The sequence below is a fragment of the Branchiostoma floridae genome, chromosome 3 (assembly GCF_000003815.2).
Source record: "Branchiostoma floridae strain S238N-H82 chromosome 3, Bfl_VNyyK, whole genome shotgun sequence".
Lineage (NCBI taxonomy): Eukaryota > Metazoa > Chordata > Leptocardii > Amphioxiformes > Branchiostomatidae > Branchiostoma > Branchiostoma floridae.
Window position 1 is genome coordinate 29,544,701 of NC_049981.1, and position 24,545 is coordinate 29,569,245.

General features: G+C 39.5%; 1 protein-coding gene across 16 annotated transcripts in view; it reads left to right on the forward strand.

Moving 5' to 3' along the window:
• Positions 1–22,262, forward strand: part of LOC118412562 (pro-neuregulin-2, membrane-bound isoform-like) — a 72,892-nt gene extending 50,630 nt beyond the window's left edge. For 8 of the 16 annotated variants that reach the window (XM_035815491.1, XM_035815495.1, XM_035815492.1 and 5 more), the window contains 6 exons: positions 4,903–5,029; positions 10,662–10,735; positions 13,701–13,724; positions 17,208–17,310; positions 18,781–18,889; positions 20,408–22,262. In XM_035815491.1, the coding sequence (XP_035671384.1) occupies positions 4,903–5,029; positions 10,662–10,735; positions 13,701–13,724; positions 17,208–17,310; positions 18,781–18,889; positions 20,408–21,154 (1,184 nt within the window). In that variant the 3' untranslated portion in view covers positions 21,155–22,262. Of the gene's footprint in view, positions 1–4,902; positions 5,030–10,661; positions 10,736–10,844; positions 10,922–13,700; positions 13,725–17,207; positions 17,311–18,780; positions 18,890–20,407 lie in introns of all 16 variants that reach the window. The other 8 variants (XM_035815497.1, XM_035815498.1, XM_035815506.1 and 5 more) reach the window with 4 other exon arrangements.
• The last annotated feature ends 2,283 nt before the right edge of the window (positions 22,263–24,545 follow it).

Consider the following 24,545-nt stretch of genomic DNA (forward strand, 5'->3'; position numbering starts at 1 on the left):
CACTCGGATAATTGCACGAAATTCACTGGCAAACAGACCGTGCAATTAAGCGGCTTCTACTGTATTATATTCGCAATCTATGGCATATATTCGCTAATTTTGCAGCTGCTTTGTTCGATTGTAATGTACAGTATTATTGTTGGAAACTTTTTTTTGAAACCGCGGAATATTTACGTGAGCAAGAATGTACGCTATGTAATCCATTCAATCTCATCAACATGGCCTTATGTTGTGCTTGTCAATTGTGTATAGACTTAGTGCTTGTGTCTCCCCTCCTTCTTTTGCATGTTTAGGTTATTTTCCAGGGCTCAAAATGCCATCTTGCAACATGTAATTTGAAAGTTTATTTCAAGCACAGAAATTTTGTATCTTTCAAAACTTTTTTTCTGTCCGTAAGGCCACACCAATTTGATATGTTGGTTCACAGATTTTCAAAAGATAAAAAAATATACATGCTTAAGAAAAACATCATGAAAACAAAGCTCAAAGACCAGGTGTATGCCTTGGTGCACTCAGGTTTATAGAGTGGACATGGTCATACTAAAGTTTTCCTCTCTGCCCGTTGCATTTATGATGTCCGCTTGCTATATTTTCACTTTAAAAAATCTGTGAACCAACAATCTACATTAGTGTGTCCTAAGAAATCAAGCAAAATAAGAAAACATGGCATTTTTGATGGTGAACCCACAGTCCTAATCCTACATGTACAGAAGCAGACAGCTTCATACGCGAGTAACGGGACCTAAATCCCGTTAACGGATTTTCCCCGCACCGTCTCTGTGCGCCTGTTAACCCCGGTATTGATCAGCGTAGTTCACGGATTACTAGTCCTGATATGTGGCTGGCAGGACCCCTGAATTATTTACCGGCGAAACGTGCGTCTTGCCAACTCAGCACCGAGTGGAAATGGAATCTTTACGGCTATTTTTCACGGTCGGCGTCATCCGGGGTCAAGTATTATGTTTCAGACAATAAGTACTCGGACGTGAGGAAATTCACCAATCCCTCTCGGGGATACCGTTCTACAATTGGAAGGAAGACCTGGAATAACCTATATGATAACCTATACGCTGCTGAAATTATTTTAACGGATAACGTTGCTGACATTCTGTATGGAGAATGTCGTAACTCTGTCACGACTGTGATTATAATCAACTCTGTTGACTTAAGATGGCCCAGGGCATATGAGCACTACTTTCAAAGTCCTGTAGGAAAATTGTCATAACTCCGTCATAGAAGCTTGAAAATGCCTCAAATCTGGTGTATACGAAAAACACAACTATAAGAATGCAAACATGAGTCATTTATGAAGTTACATACTCAGAATTTTGAGATATTACAATTTATTATGATGTATAATTTTTCCAACAAAATGTAGTCTAGAAAACCATTCCCAACGCGCAAATTACATGAAATTTTTTTAGTACATACTGACATATGTTCCCTTTCAGAACTAGTGAGATTTATTGAGAAACATGTTTCTGCTCTGTGAAAAATATTGATTTTTTCACATTTATGCATATAATTTTAGGGTACCTTTTTCTATAATCACCTTATAACTCAAAACAAAGACCATATACAATATATTCAACTACACCTGAGTGTAGAACAGGACATTTCCAACGATTTAATTTCCTTTTCAATCATTCTAAGTCATTGCTACCGTTTTCTACAAAGGTTTGAAGTTTGTACCATCAATTTTTACCCTGTAAGCCATGTTTTAGTAAATCTGCCCATCACTCAACGTGACAGGTCGTAATTAGCACCTCCATGGGAAGGAATTAGCTGTAATTTGCACTTGTGCCATGACAAAAGAACCAAGGTTTATTGTTATGCGTAGACTAGTCTGTTGGTATAAACAGTTGTTTTGTAGCAAGATTGTTATTATGCTCATAGAACGAGAAAAGTTTTAGGCAGTCTTAGAGAATCAGTCTCTCTATTTACGTTGGAGATGGATTCTACAAGATGCACACCCAGAAAGCCGTACAAAATGTAAAAGTAGGGTTCAAGCGCCACCAACTGGGCCGGGCATTTTGGCCCCGCAGCGCGGCTTTGAATCCCTGGTGTCAAGAGACTGTACTATTCGGCAAAAACTCAGCAAAATTCGCTCAAAACAAGTCCGACTTTGCCTCTGCGCAGTTGCAGTCTTCGAACGGGGCTGGTTTTTCTTGGGGATGGGGGGGGGGGGCGTTGGTTCGCGATTTTCAACTTTTAGCTACGTTTTTATGCGCCGGGAAAGGGGTTTTGCCCAAGGAGCTTGGTTTGCAGAGGAAGGGAGTTTGCCGTGGCATAAGATAGCATCATTAGCTTGGGAAGGAAGGCGGAGGCAAACTCCTCACTAATACTATCTTATGCTACCGCAAGTTCTGCTTGGAGATAAGTTATATAGCTCAGATATTAACCCCCTTGCTCAATACATTACAACCTCCTTGACTCAATACTGCCAAACTGGGGTATGAAATGACGCGATTTTGGTCCAACAATTTTTTCGAACGCTCCAGAATAGAACAGAGAGCCAAATTGTGTGCTTTGAGAAGTAAGACATAATACGGGTTGCTATAGTTTGCATGAAATAGTGTATAAAACTGACCATGAGAACAACAAATCATTAGAGAATACTATGCAATCTACAGCCATAATGATTCTGGCCTGTCGCCATGTTTGTTATCATTACTGATTAGAATGTTTGTTTAGGGCTGTCAGAGTAAAATTGCCCATGATGAAAAGAATTTGAAATCCACCCAAATGCATGTACAGTATACTTCGATGTGTAAACTTTTGTAGAAAAACGTGAAAAAAGTGACATTGGTCTCCTCCTTCTATATTTCCCCCAAGACAATTGTACATAAGTTGTGTTATTTGGAGGTTGGTCCAGACAGACAACCATATATATGATCTAGGCCGACAAAGGAAAATAGCCACACTAATTCAACTCGTATGTTCTTTTCTTTTTATAGCTAGAATCCTGTGCTTCCCTTATCAGAAACCACCATGTTGGTGAAATGCCCTTTCCCCGACTGTTATATTGGGCAAAAAAGTCTGGTCATTTAGGGCAAGGAGTTTATATAGAAATATATAGGGTGTCTTCTATTTAATGTGTTTATGTTGTGCTGTGCTCTTTTGCAGTTTACCTGAAGCACTTCAAGTATGATGCATAACATTTTTGTTAAATGTTTATAGAGCAGCGGGAGTGGTTAAAACTTTCAGAAGCATGTCAAATACTTCAAACATCTATCTGAGTATGAGACTGTGATTTTGTTCCCATCTTTTGTATGGGTTAGATTGTAGTTCTCCCTGGTTGTGAAGAAGGTACTTTTTGTTTGTCGTTCACACCCGGACAGAGACAAAAGACCAGACTACACATACGCCGTGGCAAATACAACTTTTACAATGGCTGCCCTGCTGAAATTTAGGATTGAACAAAGAAGCTTCCATGTTTGCTGTGATTGACAAACTCAAAAGTGTCATATTTAAGTGTCAAATTTATGGTTAAAGAAAATGAATCAATAAGAAAAAAGAAATGACGATTAGAAAATAGAATGAAAGTTAATCAAAGCGCGTGCATTCCCATATCCCCATTCAGCGTTTCACAGATGTGTATTGTTTCTTGTTTTGTCGAAATCATTAGTGGCCATGAACCAGCATTCTGTATGTATAAACACACGACTGTCTTGTCCTTTCCTTTGCACTTCCTCAGATTTTAGATATTGAGTGCGAGTAATTACCTCACCAGGACAGATTAGCGCCTGATTGGGATGCAAAGTGAAGGCGGGACACTGGGCGGCAATTACTAGTATCACTCAAACTACTGCATATTTACAAGCTATGTGCTCGCACTTGGCTCATTTCAATATTCAAGTACCTAATAATCATATTTAAATGAGATATCTGGCAAGGCAGGCCTGGGCAATCTTAAGTGAATGGAGAAGAGTCTGTGTCTGATACAAATCCCTTTGACAAAACTCAACTGATAGCATTGTATATAAAAGATGATATTCTGATGATGACTTATCGTGGAGTTTCTAGACAATATTGCATGGACGGCAGACACATAATTATAAAGTGTAACATTCATGCCTGGCTACATGTAGTTATAAACCAACCCTGGGAAAAAATTGGGACATTAATTACTAGAAATGAAGACAGCAACTTCTTGTGTTATAAATTATAACAGTTGTAAATACAAGTTGTGCCTGGGCAGTTGGCAGTGCTCAAAATACGCACTTGCACACTTGCAGAAACAACCACATTTTGCTGGGCACAACTTAATTTTATATTTTGCAGTTGAAATGCTGCTTTTAACACACCTATATGCATAAACAAAAGTATTTGATATTTCTTGATAAGATAAAACATAACTTTCCATGTAATTAGAAGAAAAGATAATGGATACATATACATGTAAGTAGCCAATTTGAAGAAAGTAATAACTTGGAAGTGGATCAACCTAAAATGTTAATGGCACAAGCTGGCTTTTGCCAGTTTTGGCTCAGGTTGCCAAAATGTATTGCACTGTTAAACTACTGTAACTGTGTCAGCAAACTTTACAGGCCACGGCATTCCATGTGGAAATTTGATTATGGATGACATCCTCTAGCAATCCCCAAACTGCAAGCATGCAAATAAAAAAAGGTTGTCAGGAAAAGAAAGGTGCCCTCATTGTAAAATGCAAGGCAGTCGTCGGAAAGGTTGAACAAATGTCTGAACGGTCAGTTGGTGGTGCTTACTAAGCATGCAAATTTTTAAAAAAAGTTTGTCAGATAAAAAAGATCGCCTCCCTTGTCACTTTCAACAACAACAACAACAACAAAACTTTCAAGTGGTCAGAAAGGTTGAACAAACATGTCTGAACGTGTTCAGTTGGTGGCGCTTGAACTAACCGTGCCGTACTTCGGGCCACAGCCCAAAAAACCTTTACAGGCCACGGCATTCCATGCAGAGATCAAGACGCTGGCTACTGCTTAAATGGAGGCACCTGCACCCAGCTTCCTGCACCCGGCGCTGGCAACAAGTTTGAGAAGAGATGCACGTGAGTACTGTTTGTGAGATTCAGCATGGATGGCAGTTTGCTGTGTCTGTCTGTGTGAAATGGTTGGTTGGTTGGTTGGTTGGTTGGTTGGTTGGTTGGTGTGTTGGACGGATGGTTGGTTGGTTGGTTGGTTGGTTGGTTGGTTGGTTGGTTGGTTGGTTGGTTGGTTGGTTGGTTGGTTGGTGTGTTGGATGGATGGTTGGTTGGTTGGTTGGTTGGTTGGTGTGTTGGATGGATGGTTGGTTGGTTGGTTGGTTGGTGTGTTCGATGGATGGTTGGTTGGTTGGTTGGTTGGTTGGTTGGTTGAGTAGGAGAGAGTGAGTGAGTACGTGATTGAGTGTGTGATTGAGTGAGTGAGTGAGTGAGTGAGTGAGTGAGAGAGTGAGTACGTGAGTAAGTGAGTGGGTGAGTGGGTGAGTGAGTGAGTGAGTGAGAGTGAACGAGTGAGTGAATTAGTACATGTAGATGAGTGATTAACTTTACAGTAGAAAATGTAATGGCTGAGAGAGTGAAAGAAATGTGTTGAGGTATTGATGATGACTAAATGGAGAATAAATGAATGTATGGTACAATGTACATTGAGTAACTGAGTGTTAATGCAGATTTGGTTGTGTCTGTCTGTGTGTTTGAATGTTTGAATGTATCTTTCTTTTACTCAATGTTTGACTTTAAGTTTGACTCTGACCTATTATACAACTGTTACAGTATTTTGTACAAGTACATGTACATATAATACTATGTGGTATCGTTTGCTTACTGTATCAAAGTACTGGTTGAAGTCTAAATATTTGATTTTGAAACATCTCTGTTTGTGACCCAAGCTATGTTCTGGGTGAAGGGCACACTAAGTAAGGTCAATGATGACCAAAATGGCCGTCAGGATGTTTTCTATATGGTCGCGAGAATTTAGGTTGCAGATCCCATTACGGGCCAGCCAGGTCGGTGACGGTTAAAGGTCTGCTATATAAGAGGGTCCATATGGGGGGTCTCAACAATGTTTTGCCCTAAATTAAGAAGACCAGCCTAGATACTACGGTAAAACCAAGGAAGACCATTGCGCAGAATTTGGTGATCTTAGTTAATACTACAAAGTACGTGGAAAAGATGATTTTTTTCGTACAGATTAACGGAAATCAAAATAGCCTGCCTGGGACTTACAGAAAAGCGGCATGCAGACCCTCATATAATCCCCATCATCAGAGATGTATCAGACACAATTCCTACCCTTCTTATCTGCCTATGTTTTAGTAATGACCTCCTGAAAAAGTTTATGATCTGCTTTGAAAGGATTTTGATGAAGACATGAACATCGATCGTTGATGGAAGGTTGATGTCAGTGACCTAAAATTTGTTGGAATTTCTGAATCTTGCACTTTGACCTATAAAAAGAATAATGTCATAATTTCCTAGCCTATATCAATTCACTGTTCATTGTATGGAATTTATCATTTTATGTGACTTCAGTTCAGGGAAGTACATTGTTGTATATACATGCAGTTGTACATGTCATGTAAAGGGTGTTAAATAGATATTTCAGTTTTACCACATTTGTGGAAGGATTGACATACAATGTAACAGTTGACTATCACCTTTTCAAGCTGTCAATCTGGAGAGCAGACTACTAAACGGTTTGAGCCACACACACTTCATAAAGCTTACTTTTTGGTATGAGGACTTGAGAGCTCATAGAAAATGTTTTGTGAAGATCCTTTAGAACTTTCAAATTAGTGATTGTCATTGCAAAAGAATTGATTGAACGAAGTCTTCTTCGTTACACAACCTTCCTTTAATTCTTTTGGAAATGTTTCAACAACCATCTGTCGCCTTCATCAGTACAAAATGAAACAAATACTATTGGTACGATATAAACTAGACAAAGTCAGTGCATTCCGAACTTAAAAAACATACTGTAATTCACTTTATCTTCACGGTACCAAATTTTCACGGTCTGACAAAATTGAACTTGTTCTCGGAACTAAATGTTCACTGTCGAGGCAAGTGCGCATGAAAAAAGTCTGTGAATTATTTTTTATCGGTAATGATAAGTTCACGTTACAGTCGTAAACATAACATTACAGTGAAAAAATCAGGAATTACAGTACATCTCAGATCTGCAGCTACCATACTTCATTGCATTACCACTGTTCCCAACTGTGCTTTGGAATATCGATCTTTCCCTTTCGTTAGTCAGCCATGGTAATTAAAGCCAGCTAATTAAAAAGAGGCCCCAGTTGATTGTCCTTGATTAAAAGTCTGGTAATTCAGTAATATTTGATGTTTAAATGCATGATCAAAACAAATATATAATTTTCTTCACAAGACAGTTTGAGATATGATAACCAAAATTTGTCCTTTGTATGGTTTGCTAAGTATTAGAAATTGTTGTTTTTCCTACATTAGCTGTATTGGTTACCGATAAGAGTCCTAATGTCCTCTAACATTCCAATAAGAATCAATGAATGTCAACCTTAATGATGATTAGGGCCAGGAAAATAAATTGCAGCGTTTCTGGTAAATCAAGCAACCCTAGTAAATAACTGCCAATGCTAGATTTTTTTCCCTGGTGAAATTTTGATTGGTTTACTGTAAATGCATTTAATTTCGCGGTAACGGGAAAAAGGACTTTTGCGGTGGTTTAAAGTTCGCAGTAGCACCATGCACTGTAATCTCTTAGTGCCATAGAAAATCTTCGCTGTGGTTTTAAGTTCATGGTGAGGCGGCCACAGCGAAAACCGCGAACGTTAAACCACCGTGAAAGTTTCTGCATTTACAGTATTTGATCTGTTTTATTGCTAAATTGTTGGATGGCTTCAGATAAAGTACACTGAATTTAGAGAATACATTTCACTTTCACCTAGTACCTCCCTTAATTTTTTTTCAGGACTATAACATGAAACACAACAATGTTTTGCTAGGCCTTATGTAAAGATACAATGTACAAAATGTACTTCAAAGGAGTGCACCAGCTACTCCTTGTATACTTCCTTACAAACTTGAGGACATGACCTTGCAGTGCCCTTGAGAAGAAGGGTCTTACATTATCGTTATGTTTCCAAAGTGCGATCCGCTGAATGTTCCAGCCAGTTAGGGGAACAAATCCACCTTGATCCGACCATTACTATTGGGGAGGAGGTATTACGTACAGATGGCTCTGCAATTTGGCACCCGACTCTCCATGTCAAGGCTTAGTGAGCCTGTAATTTGAATTGGTCTTGGAAGAAGAGGACACTCCGTTTTCAGCTGAGATAATCGATGTGGCACATTCAAGATGTTTTGCAATGGATAACTTTCAAGTTGTTATCTGTTTGAGCTAACTTTAAAGTTTAAAGGGATTTGTGCTTGTGTGTGTGTGTGCATGTGCCTCTGTACATTTGTATATGTGTGTGTGTGAGTGTGTGTGTGTGTGTGTGTGTGTGTGTGTGTGTGTGTGTGCACGTGTGCGAGTATGTGTACCTCTGCCTTAGTGCGTGTGTGATTATGTTTCTACAATTGTATGATGAGTGGTTTTGTGTCTGTGCATGTGAATGTGTGTCACAGCATATTGGTGTGTGAGTGTGTGTGATGGAGTATATATGACTGTATGTTCCTATAATTATATGATGGGTGTTTTTGTATGTGTGTGTGCATGTCAATGTGTGTGTGTAAGCGTGTGAATTTGAATCAGATATCATGTGTTAAAGACAAAATCAATGTAGTTGAAGCATTGCCATTTGTGAGACTTTCGTGTTGGTGTGATGTGACTCTGCACAATCTTCCTCCTATTGCACAATCTTGGCAAAGCACAATTTCACAAATTTAATATCTTGGTTCTTGGATTCTTAACTTGAAAAAGGAGGCAACCCAAAGTAATTTCATCAGGTTGGTAGACCATAAGATACTAGTATCAGAGTTTACTTTGACGCAACCAGTGCCATCCAGGAAAGTTTCACCTGCTTATGTTTCGATGCCTATCAGATATCGTCCACAGAGCTTTCTGACTGGAATGCTGCTTCTCGCTGCTATATCATATGTAGCCAATTTGGAACCAGGTGTCTTGGCTCATAAGCGCCACCTACATTGGCTATGTATAGTGGTAAGAAGCAGAACTCCAGTCAGAAGCTCTGAGGAAGGTGTCTGACAGGCATCAAAACATAAGCAGGTGAGAGGCATTACTGAATGTAAAAGAAAAGTACAATATCCCCAAAGAGGGCAATATCATCAAACAGTTTTGTGGACTTATGGTCAAATGCAAATTTTCTCTATATTCATTTTGCCTTTTTGCTAAATTTGTCATAAACAAAGTCCAAGAAGCAGGGATATAAGATCGTGGGGCCTAAAGCATAAAGCCTCAGGTCAAAATGTCTCATATAGCACAAATACGCTGTTTCTGTTCCCAGTCTCTTCCTCTGTCCAGGTCAACCTTACTTCATCAAACATTTAAAGAAGAAATGAATATGAACATGGATTTTGAACAAGCAAATTCTTGGCTATTGGGTATCCAATAATACAATCCATAATACAATTTTGCAAAATGTCAAGCAATGTCTTATACATGTACAATCATGTATACTTGGAAGACTTAGAAGTTAGTACATGTATACCATTCTCTCAAGATTCTCTAAAGAATTACAAATTTGGAACTGGGCAATTCTTTTCCAAAATGTATCATCAGATTTTGAAGGAAAAAAAATCATATTGCTCTGAACTCCATTTACATTATTATCAGGTTAGTTTCTGAAAATGTACGGCAAAAAACTTAATGTTACAGCTACCTATTTCTGTCGCTTGTGCAGTTGATATCACCACTGTAAACGTTTCTGCACAAGGCTTGCTTCTATCTGCACCAATGTCACTATTTTATTGTTCTATCGTGCAGGTTTCAGGGGTCTTTTCCAGCATCCAGCAACTAACTTCTTGCCATTCTGTCATCTTTGCACCAGACAAATATCTGTGCGTGTAATATGATAGCAAAAAAAAAACTCAAAGATTTTATTAAACTTTCCAGAACATCTAATTCATTCCTCAAAATGTGGGAAATAATGTTTCAGAAGGTTAGTGAAATTTTGAAACATCCTGGTGAAGCATGGCATAGGTTTTTCACTCCTTCAACACTACGCTGTAGGGTTGTAGCCAGCCTGAAATCATTTTCAGTCCCCTCGATTTTGAATCAGAAAGAATGAGACGTCGAGCCGAAGGCATAACGTTCCTAAGGGGATCTGGGGAAATACTCCCCTGTAAAATTTTGAAATCTAGACCCTCTGAAACCCAATTTGCTGCATTTTGAGGTGTAGATTTTGCTGGTAGACTAAGCTGTTCATCTGCTTTGGTGAAAAATTACACAAGAAGATAGTTTTTTATATCTTCACTGACTTTACATATAGTTTTTGTCCACTACAGAGGACGGAATGGGCAAACTTTTTTTCAGTCCTCAGCTGCAAAATTCCTTCAAAGGACTGAAGGACAGGTGCTGGCTACAACCCTGCAGTACGCTGTCTATCAAAAATTGATGTGACAAAAAAAAAAGAAAGCTAGAGAGCTGGAAAGAATCCCGTCTGGACGTGCTATTTTGTACTTTGCAACTGTTTTCCAGCCTCCCTCCCTCCCTCACGCTCTAATCATCACTTTAATGTCCTTCCTCTCCTGTGATCGCCAGGTGCACGGATGATTACTTTGGCAACCGCTGCCAGTATGCTGCCAGTATAAGAGAGTTACAAGCTCGATTACGACGTATGTTGCCTCTTTTCCTTCCCTAGATGTTACGTCATGTATGTATATATACACTGTGCATGTCATGTTCCGATGGTAGTATATGTGTACGCATGTTGTTAACACTCAGGTGCATGAAGGGGTTCACAAATGAACGCTGCAGCGACAGAGATCTTACAGAGCCACTGGATCGTCCCGTTGGGCGTGGTAGTATGATTTTCCTGTCCCTCTGCATAATATTGCAGCTCCATTTTTGTGTGTGTGTGTGTAAAAAAAGAAAGGCACATTGCATCTTCTGAGGGACATGTCTACTTTGTAAGGCTAGTTCACCTTTATCCGAGCGGTAACCTATAACCGTTGTTGTCAATAACAGGGTATTTAGGGATATCAACTCGATGGTCGGCAATTTCAATTTGCAATATTTTTAACATATTGAAGTTTAAAACCATTCCTTGTCAATGTCATATTCCTGCATACCTTGTTTTTGAAAACGAAGGATATAGGTTACCCCACGGATAAAGGTGAACTAGCGTTAGTTGTCATAGGAAAACTGAACGTTTTAAAACCTTGCAGCTATTTTTTTTCCATCGCTGCTTGGAAATTCTAAGATCAAAGCACAAAGTATCAGCAGAAACTATTTTTTATAGATTGGAGTGTCTGTAACAAGCAGCCTTCAGCCAACATATAAAACATTTAATATTTTGTAACATCCATGAGGACTTTCTGCATGTGTTCATTTTAAAAAAAACTAACCCAAGAATTTGGTCTTATTGTACTCATTGTTACTTGTACAGCTGAAAGATTGGCTACATACACTGTGCATGTATAACAAGCATGAGATGTGACGCTAGTTCACCTTTGTCTGTGGGGTAACCTATATCCGTTGATAACAGGGTATTTTAGGATATGACGTTGACAGACTGTGGTTTCAAACTGCAATTATAGTATTTTGAAAATATTCAAACATCAACTCTCATAATTCCACCAGGACTACGGCCACATCGAAAAAAATAATTATAGAGGCCTTTTCAAGATTGTAATAAACACCTGAATACTTGATGTCTATACATGTACCTCTGGATTACTGATGCTGCATTGGTACATCCCTTCAAATCACTTTGACTTGATCTATTTTTCTCATGTTGCAGTATAAAGGTGTTATTATGAAAGTTGTTGTTAGTTCGAAACCACTCCAGTTGACTCGATATACCTCAATACCCTGTTTTTTAAAACAACAGATAATATATATAATGTAGGTTACTCTGCCATTATAGGTAAACTAGAGTCACATATTTTACATATAGCATAACAAGAATGAAATTGTAACATGCATGGATCTGACTAATTCTCTCATGAGTTAGCAATGTGTCTTCCTTGTTTTTAACACAGCATGACGAGTTTATAGTAACTAGTAGTACATACTTCAACAGGTGATGTATGCACATGTGTGCTGCTGGTACTTGTTTGTGCCTCTTGTATGGTCTTGTTTTTCGATGTCAATGGGATTCCTTGGTTCTCCGATTTGAAAACAGAACCTGAAAGGAAAGTCTTCACCACTTGGTCCGCTCAATGATTTCTGGGAGTAAGAACAGGAATATTAAAATTTTCCTCCTGGCTCTCTGTTTTCAGTAACAGTTGTATCTTCTTTTTAGATTTTCACCTTAATTTGCCCACAAACCAAGGCAAGTTGATATGGTGTGGCCTTTTCATTCTCCTGATGTCAATTTGTTCATTGCCAATTCAAGTTCTGAAAACCAGAAGTTTTTTTGTAAGTTTCATGCATTGAAAACCTAGTAATTCAAGCACAAAATTTTTGTATCTAAAAGCTTAAAACAGTTGTAAAAAAGTTCATTACATTAGTGTAGTGCTAAGCTTGCACTAGGGACCATAGAGGTGACATTTGCAGCAGTACACATGTGGCATCTGTTGAAGCATAGAATCATCAGATGGGTAGTTTTGGTGGTAATACATAGATGTAGAAATAAACATTGTGTATATCCTAAACATACAGTGTATAACCCCATATGTCTCTCACCCCTTCTATCTAAAATGAGGACTTCCCCTCCCAGACAGATATTACTTGTTCCGAACAAGCTTCCCCGTTGTGAAGACATGCATGTTTGCATACGGCCATACATGCAGATTTTAAGGGCACTCTGCAAGGCATCTTGGGATTGAGGGCTGGAAGGCTTTGTATTGAAAGTAGTCTCAGCGTTCATCAAAGTGTATCAAAATTATTTTTATTTCTCCATGCCATGGATGTATGGATTCCAAAGAACATTTGAATATCTGACACATGCGAATGGTAATTAAGAAAAGAGAATTTTTTTCACTAATGCAGTCTTCTGAATTCATCATGGGATTGAGGGCTGGGAGGCTTTGTATTGAAAGTAGAGCGTTCATCAAAGTGTATCAAAATTATTTTTATTTCTCCATGCCATGGATGTACGGATTTGGAATAAGATTTGTAAGAATTAAAAAATATTTTCACCAACGCAGTCTGCTGAATTTATCTACAGTCGGACTTGGATCTTGTACCCTTCGTGTCGAATACAGTATGCAACAAACTGGGAGCTTTGCTTTCTTCACACGACTCAGTATTTTGGCAGTTGACCAAAAGGCTGAATACTGTTAAAGATTTTATAGGATGCTGAGAATGTTGCTTGAATGGTGATCTGTAGAAGGCTCCGAATGTCTATATGCTATTATTGGGGCTTGACATTATTCAAGACATTGCCTTGGCATTGGAAAAGGAATTGTTATTGGCAACAAGCTGCCTCAAAGTCCGAAGTTGCAGACTCGATTCTCTGCTCGAGAAGAAATCCATGTCTTCAATCCTACGATCCCTTGAGCGAGGCGCCAATAGACACTTAGTAGCCTCCACGTCTTTTCTTCTGCCTGTCTTGAAGACGTTGGATCTGCTCGTGTATGTGTTCCGACCTTTAACAGTCGATTTGCTGCCCCCTGCTTCCGTTTGGACACACAGGAAAGCGATCTTTTGCCTTCAGAGGTACCTTCACTCACTATCTTATCAACGTTAACTAGCCAAGAACTCTCTCCTGCCTCCACATCAATAAGGTTTGCCACTGTCCAATGGTGAAACCAGTGTTGTGCCAACAGATGGACTCAAACTGAAACAAAACTGAAACAGAACTGAAACAAACGTCAAACATTTCTAGCTGAAATCCTGTTTCAAAACCTGTCCAAGAAAAAGCATAATTATATAGTAGTTTGACCATTTTGAATATCTATGATTATTATTTCAAAGATATATCAATCAATATATATATCATCCGAACAATGCTTGAAATAAACGAAAAAAAGTTAGTAGTAACAAAATGAAGTTAGAGGAAAATGGAGTATTTTTAGGCCAAGCTATGGATTGAGGTGCAATACTGGTTTTTGTACAGACTTCTGACCTGTCCAGACTCTCTCTTCATCTCATGCAAAGTCCTGACCACGCATTGTGTGGCATGCTATGGCCCGAACATGCATGTCTTTGCATGGCTTGCACCATGTCTGATATATATCTAACACATCACTAACGGTGCCCTGTCCTGCGCATTTACCTCTCATCACCACGTCTTCTCCTCTATCACATCTTCAGACACATATCTTGTGGCTTTTACCCCCCAGTAACCAGCTTATTCCTTTCTGTAGAAGGCATTATGTAATGTACAGGGCTGTCTTTCTAGAGAATCTGTTCCTGTGATGGAAATTTGCTTGTTCGAACACAGGGTACTAGCAGCATCTGTCTGACAGAATTTTGCCGCTGGGGACGGACAAAAACTTTGCCCATTCCGTCCTCTGTTAGAGACAAAAATCGTCATGTAAAGATATTAATTGACCAGCAAAATTTGCCCCTCAAAATAAAGGATATAGCAATCCGTGGGGTCTAGATTTCAAACTTTTTCCAGGGAGCATGCTCCCAGACCCCCAAGCATAGGATTGTTGCGCCTTTGACGGAAAAAAATTCCAGACTGGCTAGTACACTGTTTGAACGGACTGAAATTTCACCCCAAGACTGGCAAGAGTCCCAATCTGACCTTCGTTACATAAAAATTGGACAAAATCATACCTGTGTTTTCCTAAATTTGAAATGACAACGGAAATTAACAACATGGGCTTCCAAACAATGAGTGGGACGGGAAAACCAGAGACCGCCCTGCACATATTGTATCATAGACACCTAGTAGGTTTTCAGGAGCACTGCATGAATTTTGTTTGTTAGTTGCAGCAACTTTTTGAAACAGCTGCGATCAATAAGACCTTTTTTTCATGCTTTCAACATGTTCTACCCCATTTTTTTGCTATCATTGGATTGAAATCCACGTCATATACATGGAAGTTGCTTTACGATTAATTTAATGGGAAGGCTTCTGACATTGAGTTTGAAGGAGTTCACTTGTCATGATTTTTGTAGACATATTTTTTGTGAGATTTTGTTGAACAATGAATGATGTTTTCATAATGTTTGATACCTGCCATAAAATGGGTAATTCAACATCAAGCAAGCATACACATACAAATTAGATGATACTCAGTGGCATTAACTCTTTACTTGCACCAACTTGCCTGTCATAGGATACATACTAGTGAACATATACATGATGCTATACCCAAGCTGTAGTTCTGTTTACATCCATATGTTACTTTGATGCTGGGTTTTTATGGGAATGTGGTCACTGTAAAATTTTCTTCTTCCTTATGCCTTGGATGTCTCTGCAAATCAAATGAAGCATGCAAACCATGAGTAACTCTTTCTCAGACCAACCCAACTTTGTTGTATTTCCCTTTTCACATTGAACAAAATACAATCCATCCTCTCAAACTGATAGAAGTCATTCCTGTATTTCTGGCTTGAACCAACATTTTGTTTCATTTGAATTATTTCAGAATAATTTCTGTCTTCTAAGTTGACTTCACATGCAGCTGTAAAGGAATGTTTTATTGTACAATGAAATAAGATCAACAAATGTTGGATTGGTCTTGCCACACTCAATACTTTTTTTGATAACTGACTCCAATGCTCTGTAATGATAAAAGTATCTTCCTTTACCAGATTTGATTTTTACCTTTGTAACACAACTTAATATGATCATTCTATCTGTTATTAATTTTCTTCCTATGATATTCTTTATCTTCACTTCCAGGCTTCTTCCGTTCTCCCCCCAGACCACCTTTTGATTCCTAGCCCGACCAAACCACGCTGATGTAAACTATTTTTGTAGGTCTAACGTTGCAGGCCACTGCAGTTTGTTTTTCCTTTCTTTTCTTTTTTTCCCATCCTTTTTTAGCATGAGTCATGAGGTTCTCTTGTTCCAGTTCTGGTTTACAATTTCCCGAAGTTGTTTGAGATGTTCATGTTTGTTTGTTGGTTGGTTTGTTCGTTGACATGTTCTTGAGAGACACGTTTGGTCTGCCCGTGCATGTACATGTAGCTCGCCTGCAACAATATCCCGATCACTGCACACTGGTGTAACATTGTATTTAACATGTGGTACACTAATGTGCAGTGTATACTTTCATTGGATGGAATGGGGTCCCAAAGCATCATGTTACCAGCATTTTCCCTTAATAAGATGTTGCCAAGAATTTCAAATTGAACTGTTTGGGTCTTCGAGTAGCATCAACTCTCATAATTCCACCGGGTGCCATAATGCTGCCACATCAAAAAAGCTTTCTTCAAGTTTGGACTTCTCAAGACTGTCATGAGTTCCTAAATTTCTGAAATGTATATTATACAGTTTTTCCTTAGGATTACTGATGCTGCAATTGGTACATCTCTTTAGATCACTTGGAATTATTGTAGTTTTTCTCATGTGGCAGTACTGTAAATGCAGAAATGTTCGCGGTTTTCAAGGCGGCCGCTTCACCGCAAATTTAAAACCACTGCGAACATTTTTCCATAACAGTAAGAGACTAGAGTGCATGGCGCTATACCGCAAAATTAAATCCCCGCAAACTTGAATGCATTTACAGTATTATGGCACCCTGTGAAATTCTGAGAGTTGATGTTACTAGCTACATGTAACATGTGGCTGTTTAGAGTTCTTGCTTGCTGGCATGAAAACTGAAACAAAGGCTTGCAGCAAAGCTTGCTCCTGCACTGAGACCGACCCTTATGAACGCAAATGTTTTCACAGTTCTGCAAAGTTGTTCATCATTTCCTGCATCGGCACACCAGCCTATGTATTGTTTACCAAGGGAAAGAAACCCTGAAATATATCTTGAATTTGTCTGTGTCTGAAATAGATGTACTGTATGTATTGCTACTGTCAAATACCTTGACAATGGATGAAATTTAAAAGCTGCTTTGTACCATAAAAATCAAACCAATGGCTGGGGTGCTGCTTATATATATATATACAATTATATACACAAACATGTAGTTTTCATGGTTTTGTATGAAACAACCTTAGATATGAATGGAAAATGTTGTTTCGTTTCCAATGCCTGGATGCTAATTCTTGTTCTTTGTTTTTCTTCTTAGGTGCAGAAGAAATTCATCAGAAGAGAGTCCTTGCTATCACCGGAATATGTTTAGCTCTACTTGTTGTTGGGATCATGTGTGGCGTGGCGTGGTATATGTCTAGGTATGTGGGAAAATACGTTGATAATTCACGTTTTGGGTTTTCTTATTATATGTAATATAGAGAAAATATACAGTATGTATATCTAAGTTTATGCTGTATATACTTGTACATAGTAGAATCCTATACAGTAGAAGCCAGTTAATTGCACACCGGATAAACGCACACTTCTGTTAACTGCACGGAATCCTAAAATCCCAAAACAGTACGGTCCAGCAAGATAACTTCGCATTATTGCACCAGTCGGATAATTGCACAAAATTAACTGGCTTCTGAGGCACCTGACTCAGGGGTAGAATTGTTGGCTCTGTCCAGCGGGCTCACCTTAGTTAAACTGCACATTTTGATGTAGAATGTAAAGCAATGGAATTAGTAGCATGGCCTTAAGTCACGCAAGAAAAAATTTTGCAGTACAGTTCCAGTATTTTCGTCCTGCCAGAATGATGATGATTCCCTGCAGTTTCTGTATGTTCTGTCAGAGGGCGCTTGCCATCATGTAGCTGGTATAAATGCCTCTTTGGCATAAAACACCAGCTTCGTAAGCAATTGTGGAATGGCAGCAGCTGGATATCTTGCACTGAATGACCTGTCACGCCTAACCTTTCCACATCTGTAAGTGTTGTTCGAAAACAAAATGAAGCATGAGAGAATATACCAGATCAGAAGTAGGTCTTGAGTTCAATCCCCAGCCCATACCAAAGACTTTAAAAGATGGTACATACTACTTTCTCATGCATAACAATCGGCAATCAGGAACTTCAAGGAGTATGGAAGTTGAACACACAGACACTACTATCTGTGGACTAGTCCCAGTTCTTATTGTACAAAGTTGTGTGTCCCACAGCCATTATAATGGAGATGGGCGCCATCCTACATGTATGCACCATCTGGTGTGAAAAGGACTTAAGCTGGCTGAAGGGCTGAAGTCTTAGCCTGGGTACAATGTACATCCTATTTCTACTGGTGCTCCTTACATTCGTTAAGGTTGCGAGTGTAAAGAGCCCGGGTAGAAATAGGAGCAACTGTAAGGAGCTTCGGTAGAAATAGGATGGTACCCAGCCTAGTGAAGTCTACCATCTAAAGCTAAAGCTAAAAGCGAAAGTTGCCATACAGCACATTGTGATGCGTAGGCCCGGCACCCATCTCCGTTTCATAGCCCTGGGGTCACACATACACATGTAGGTCACTACAGCAGGGGGCCAGTCCACTGGTAGTCATCATCATCCAGGTAGTGAAGTGTGTTTAGCTTCCATACTCTTTTTCTTAGTAGAGAAAGAAGTATGTACCATTTTTTATTTGGTCTTTGGTATGACCCGGCTACAGCATCCAGTCTTCCTTGGTGGTCTCCCATCCAAGTACTGTCTGGACTGCACATTACTTAACCTCCACGGTCAGAGGGATCATGAGGTGTGTCCACGTGCTATGGCCGTAGCAATTCTCTGATTGCCTTGTTGTTGTTGTTTTGTTTCACAGGAAGCAACGTAAGAAGTGGTGCCGTAAACACCTGATGGCGAACGGAGAGGCGCGGGGTGGGGATGCAGAGGAGCCCCACGAGGGCGAGATCATGATCCCGATGACAAATGTAAGAAAACTTCAGACATAAGAATTTTCTCTTACACAACCAGTTTTTCTCACCTGCTGACGTTTCGATGTCTGTCAGACATCTTCCTCAGAGCTTCTAACTGGAGTTCTGCTTCTCTCCGCTATATGTAGCCGATGTAGGTTGCCTATGCTCTACCAACCCGATGAAATTATTTTCGGAAGTAAGAAAACTTCATCTGCATTCTTTGATTGTTTGTTCAGACCCTTGCAGAGCTCTAGCCAGCGTCCGTTTTTCCGTCAATTGACGGAAATTTGCTGCGTGTGACGGAAAAAATTTTACACCAATCCGTCAACCTTGACGGACAAAAATCCTTGGTGGAAGCTACAGGCTGCTTGGGGACGCTGTCAACTGCCGTAAAAGCCACACACTCTTTGTTTTGCTATTGTTATGCTTGTTGACAATGTGTGTTGGTGCCCTTTTGCATACGATAATCTCATTGAAAACCTGTTTTTCAACGTCTCAGTTCAGTCTTTCTAACTCCAGGAAGCATTCTTATCAAGCATTCTACGAACTTTGATAAATAAATCTTTTTTTGCGACAATGGGAATTGGCTGACGGAAAAAAAATTCGAGCTTGCTACTTCTAATGCTAGAGCCCTGGACCCTTGTACAGTATTTTCTCAAATTAAGTATGCACCCCAATTAAAATACACAACCCTAATTTGGAGCAAGTCTCAGACAGATCTGTGGGACTGAAAGGTAAAATGGAAAAACTCAAATAAAGTTTGAGTTTTTCCATTTTTTTTCCTTCTCTGCCAATTTTGAACAGACCTTGAACTGTCACCCTGTCTGTCCAAAAAATCATGACATGAATTTTCGTAACCTTTGAATGACAGATCTGACATGGGTTCCCAACAGTGAGTAGGAAGATTTGAAACTAGGAGACAGTCCTGGCACATTATATGAATTTATCTACATACATGCAGTATATTGCATGGTTGGATGACAGCGTGCAAAATACCCACTTGCACACTTGCACATTGCAACCACTTTTTGCTTGGTGCAACTTACTTCTAAACTCAGGTTGCACAGGTTGCAACTTTGATTTTGAGCCTCAGAACTGGATTTTGTTCTCAATTTACTTGGAAGAAATAAATGGACAGAGGCAGCTCCATTTCATATCAGCCAAACATGTATGTATTGTACCTGTTTTTTCAGAAATTAGTGAATTGTAGGTGGTGCAACTTGAAATTCAGTTGTGCAACCTAGTTTTTGCCCCAGGTTGCACACTGTACACTGTGCAACCTGACTCAGAAAAGTATTTTGTACACTGGATGATATAATGCCAGGCCTATTGATGTCCTTGGTTCTCGGATTTTTCTAAATAAAAATATAGGAAGTGGACATCATAAAAGCATAGGGCATGGATGAAGACTTGAATATGACAATATTCACTTCATAAAACTGAGTGCACCAAGGCATAAACCTGGTCCTCTGGCTTTGTTTTCAGTATTTTTGCAAGTTAAGCTTATTTATTTTTTTATTTCCCTCCATTCAGCTGGCTGGGGCCTCCCGCACAGAGCCCAAACAAGACTTGGCGGACGAGACTTCCTTCAGGAATGGCGACTCCCGCGCACCTCACGACAACCCCAACGGCGACGTCGGCAGAAATCAACCAATGGACGACCTCCAGGGCGGACGGCGGAAGCGACTGAACGGCGTCGCCAAGCAGGCTTTGTCGAAGCCGTCGTGGCAGAGCACGCCGAACAAGGACAGATCGCCCCGAAAAGAATTCGCGGCGCTCCCCGATGAGCCCTCGCCCATTCCAGAACCGAGCACGCCCCCGAGACCGTTGCGGGAGCATCGCCCCCTACCGGTCCCCGACATCCAGCAGTTTAGGCAGGCGAGTCGGGAGTCGTCCCAAGAAGATCTCGCCAACGAGAGCACGCCGCTACGAAAGGGGTCGTCCGCCTCTTCCAGCGGATCCAGCTTGCAGTTGGACACGTCCAGGCCTGTCCGTAAGCCCTTCATCACTAGGGAGCCGGACGACGTAGATCTAAGTACGAAAGAGTTCCGACCATACGACGTCACCGACGGCGGTGACCTCACGCCAGAGTTCACGCCCACGAACACACCCAGAATACAGAGAGATCGACGAGATTTCCCCAACAACAACCCTCCCTACATCTCCACCTCGCGCCCTAGCGACGAAGAGGACGAAAACGATAACTTCAATGCCACTGATCCCGACTTTCACGCACGACTGAGAAACGTCATAGAAAACCAGGAAGCCGTAGCTGTATAATCTCCCAACTATGGTAGTAATCAAGCACTTAAAGATCCCTCAAGAAAACAGCTTAACCTGTCCTGAGAAACCTACATCATAATAACTTTTAAGAATTGCCTTTGTAATCTTTAAGTTTCTTTCTCAGCCATTTTTCTTTGTCACACAGTATTATAGAAACTTGACATTCTAAGTTATGTGGATTAACAGCTCATTATAAGGAATTCAAAAGTGTCACTTCCGTATTTTTATCGGTTAAAAATTCTAAGACAAATACTTGAGAACCATTCTCTTGTATCCCTTCCCGATTCTTTCTCTCTGGTGTACAATGTATTTTCAATCCTGAAAGAATTTGACACATCCCTTAGTGCCATACCTTTGATGAAGGTGCCAAGCTCAGATGAAGTGTTCCAGAGAAAGATTTTTTTCTTGGCACAAACCACTTCTGACAGTTGATATCAATTTTATTGAAGGCTTGGTGATAATATTTGTTATTTCGTTCCCAAAATCACAAATCCATTAAGGTGACTGAAAAAATTATAACAATTGTTTTTTTTACAGTGATGAGTTGCCACATGCAAGAATGATTCTTAGTTTAAACATATCATTATCGAACTGAACATAACGTGACACTTAGAGAACCTTATCGGGTATGCCGTTACTGCCAACGTTCCGCGTCGAAAGTTGCGGACGGAATTACGTGTACAAATGTAGGGAATGGCTTTAGAGACACGTCGACATACATGTAGCACCAGCGCGCCTGAGAATGCCACGCTGGCGGGCGATCTACCAGTTGCGCTGGTATATACACCCCACCATACCCTTCCTGATCACATTCCAGTTCCATTACCATGGCAACGGCACACGCTTCCGACACTTGTATCCCACAGCTAGTATTAACAGCTCGAATGCAACCGAAATAGTACACATGTACATGGATCACAAGCCCGCTTCCTCATGACAAAGCAAGATATAAATTGTGATGTAGAAAGTAAGGACTACAACTACTTATAGTAGAGGTTTTGAAGAGAACTTAATGGAAAGAACAAGGGTGTACATATTTCGTATATCTTTCATTGCTGGGTCTCCTGGACATTTTTTCCTAATTTATTTAAGACAAAAAAAACAAGCTCATTTATATAATATATTTGTAGTTTTTTTTGCTGTGTCAAGTAAAGTTGTTAGCTGGTCTAGGAATGAGTGTATTTACCAATGAAGATTCCTGTCAGTGTTTGTGTTTGTATGAAAAAATCATGAAGTTACGATGTAGTCTGTTGTGTTAGCTTTGATTGTGCTAGACCTTACGGCGTAGCTGTTAGCACCACCACTCAGTAGAGGGTGAGATTGTAAGATTGTGCGAATTTGTAAGGCCACACCAAATTTATTTGTTGCTTCTCAGATTAAAAAAATAAAAATAAAAATTAATTTTTTCAAAAAGTCGGGTGAAGATAAATGGCTTAAATAACACAAACAGCTGGGGATTTTTTTTAATGGCACGTTGTGTACAATGAATCTCTTCCTTTGATTTGTTACTAATGTTCTGAATAAAAGGCTTTGTTTTTAGACAGAAATAATTATGTGTATGTGGCTCTGAATGGTAATATTTACAGGTTTGTGATAGCAAAACCTGTATTATTTTTTCTCGGGACTCATTTTTTTTGACAATGAAAAAAATGGACAGGCGAATCCAAGAAGCAACAAATGAAATTGGTGTGGCTTGATAAGCTACGTCGACGGGGTATTTATGGGGAGGAGATTGACGTTCGTTGGTTCTAGAGATCTTGTATATTTTGCTCGATGCGGACCTCTGGGAGGACTGTAACTGACCATGACAATGATGGCTAATTAATTAATTAATTAATCAATCGAATTTCACCTCTAGAATCATACTATCATGAAAAATTCTCATTTGGAAGACGATTACTAGCTTTTCATACTGTGATCAGAATTTGGTGCTTACTTTCGTAATTCATAGATACCCCTAGTGTAGTTGCTTGACTTTTGGCAGTGTGCTGCAGCTTAGGAAGGACACCTAGTGATTTGTAAAGGAACTACAATTGCTTTTCAGCATGCTGAATGCGCACTTCATTTTAATGACCACATGACTTGCAAATCTTTATACTATATGCAGGGTGCTGATAATGTCATATGCTAACATGTATTGATTTTTAGTTCACTGTTTAAGTGATCAAATGTTCTTGAATGTATGTGCAAGGTGCATTCAGCTCTTGTAGGCTACTTTTTGAATGGTTAACATGTCTCACATTTAGGGAAACCACCTCGATTTTGTGTTTATTGTCATGTATTTTGCGTAGTAAAGTAAATTCACTGTCCGCTGGTCCCTAGCATCACACTTGCGGTAAAGATGCTGTGAAACAATTGTTGACGTTTTCTACTAATCTGTGACAATGCAAGCAAGTGTACACTTGCTTCAGCCTAACAAAGTTTATACTAACACTCCGGCAAATGTACCAAGTTTGATAAGTGCAAGATACATGGATATGCTTTTAAAATAATACAGTGAAAACTGCTTCCATGCTCCAACGTTTTGGAAAAAAAAGTCATGGCACAAAAAACATTTGCTACTACTTTACACTTCAAGACTTAAGAATAAGCGATGCCCGTTATTAAAAAACTTTTTTTCAGGCATAAATGTTGCATTTGCCACCAACCTTCTTACCAGAAAGATAACTCAAAACTAGTATTCCATCACTCACTAAGTTGCAACATCAAATGTAAGAGGTTGAAGAAGCAGTTCTCTGTCTGTATGGAGCAAAACCATGATTTTTTCTTCTTCATCAACTTACATTGTAGAGTAGTTGGCTTTAGATCTGTAATTTCCATGTATGTAGTCTTCTATATGTGCTTCCAAAACTTTGTCAGAGTGCCATTGGTAACAAACGAAAAGAGGGGGATATATATATATAGAAATGTTCAGCTCTGTTGAAATATAAAGTGCATTTTTGGATACAAAAAGTAAGCTATAGGATCCTACTATGTCTATGAACAGATAATAGATGTTCTGCGTTCTATTGTACAAAAGAATTATAAAGTATGGTAACAAACAGTTGTGGTGTAGAATTATCAGATAGCAAAGATTAAAAGAACATATTACTACAAACGAGATAAAGTCGTGCAAACAAGCAAGCCTTGTCTGTAATACTACAAGGAAATGTAGAAACTCCACATCTTGTACTTGATGCACTGCTGCAAGAGGACTGTGTGCCATGATGCATTTCTACTCCAAGTTTCTTAATATGCCTGCCTTAAAGCACTGCATACTGAAACTGTGTACCTTTAATTGATTTCATTTAGATTGATGCACACAAACCAAGGAGAAAATATGTGTTATTTGTAACACAGGTTAACATGTACTAATGTTAGATGTATTGCTTAGACCATGTTGAATCAG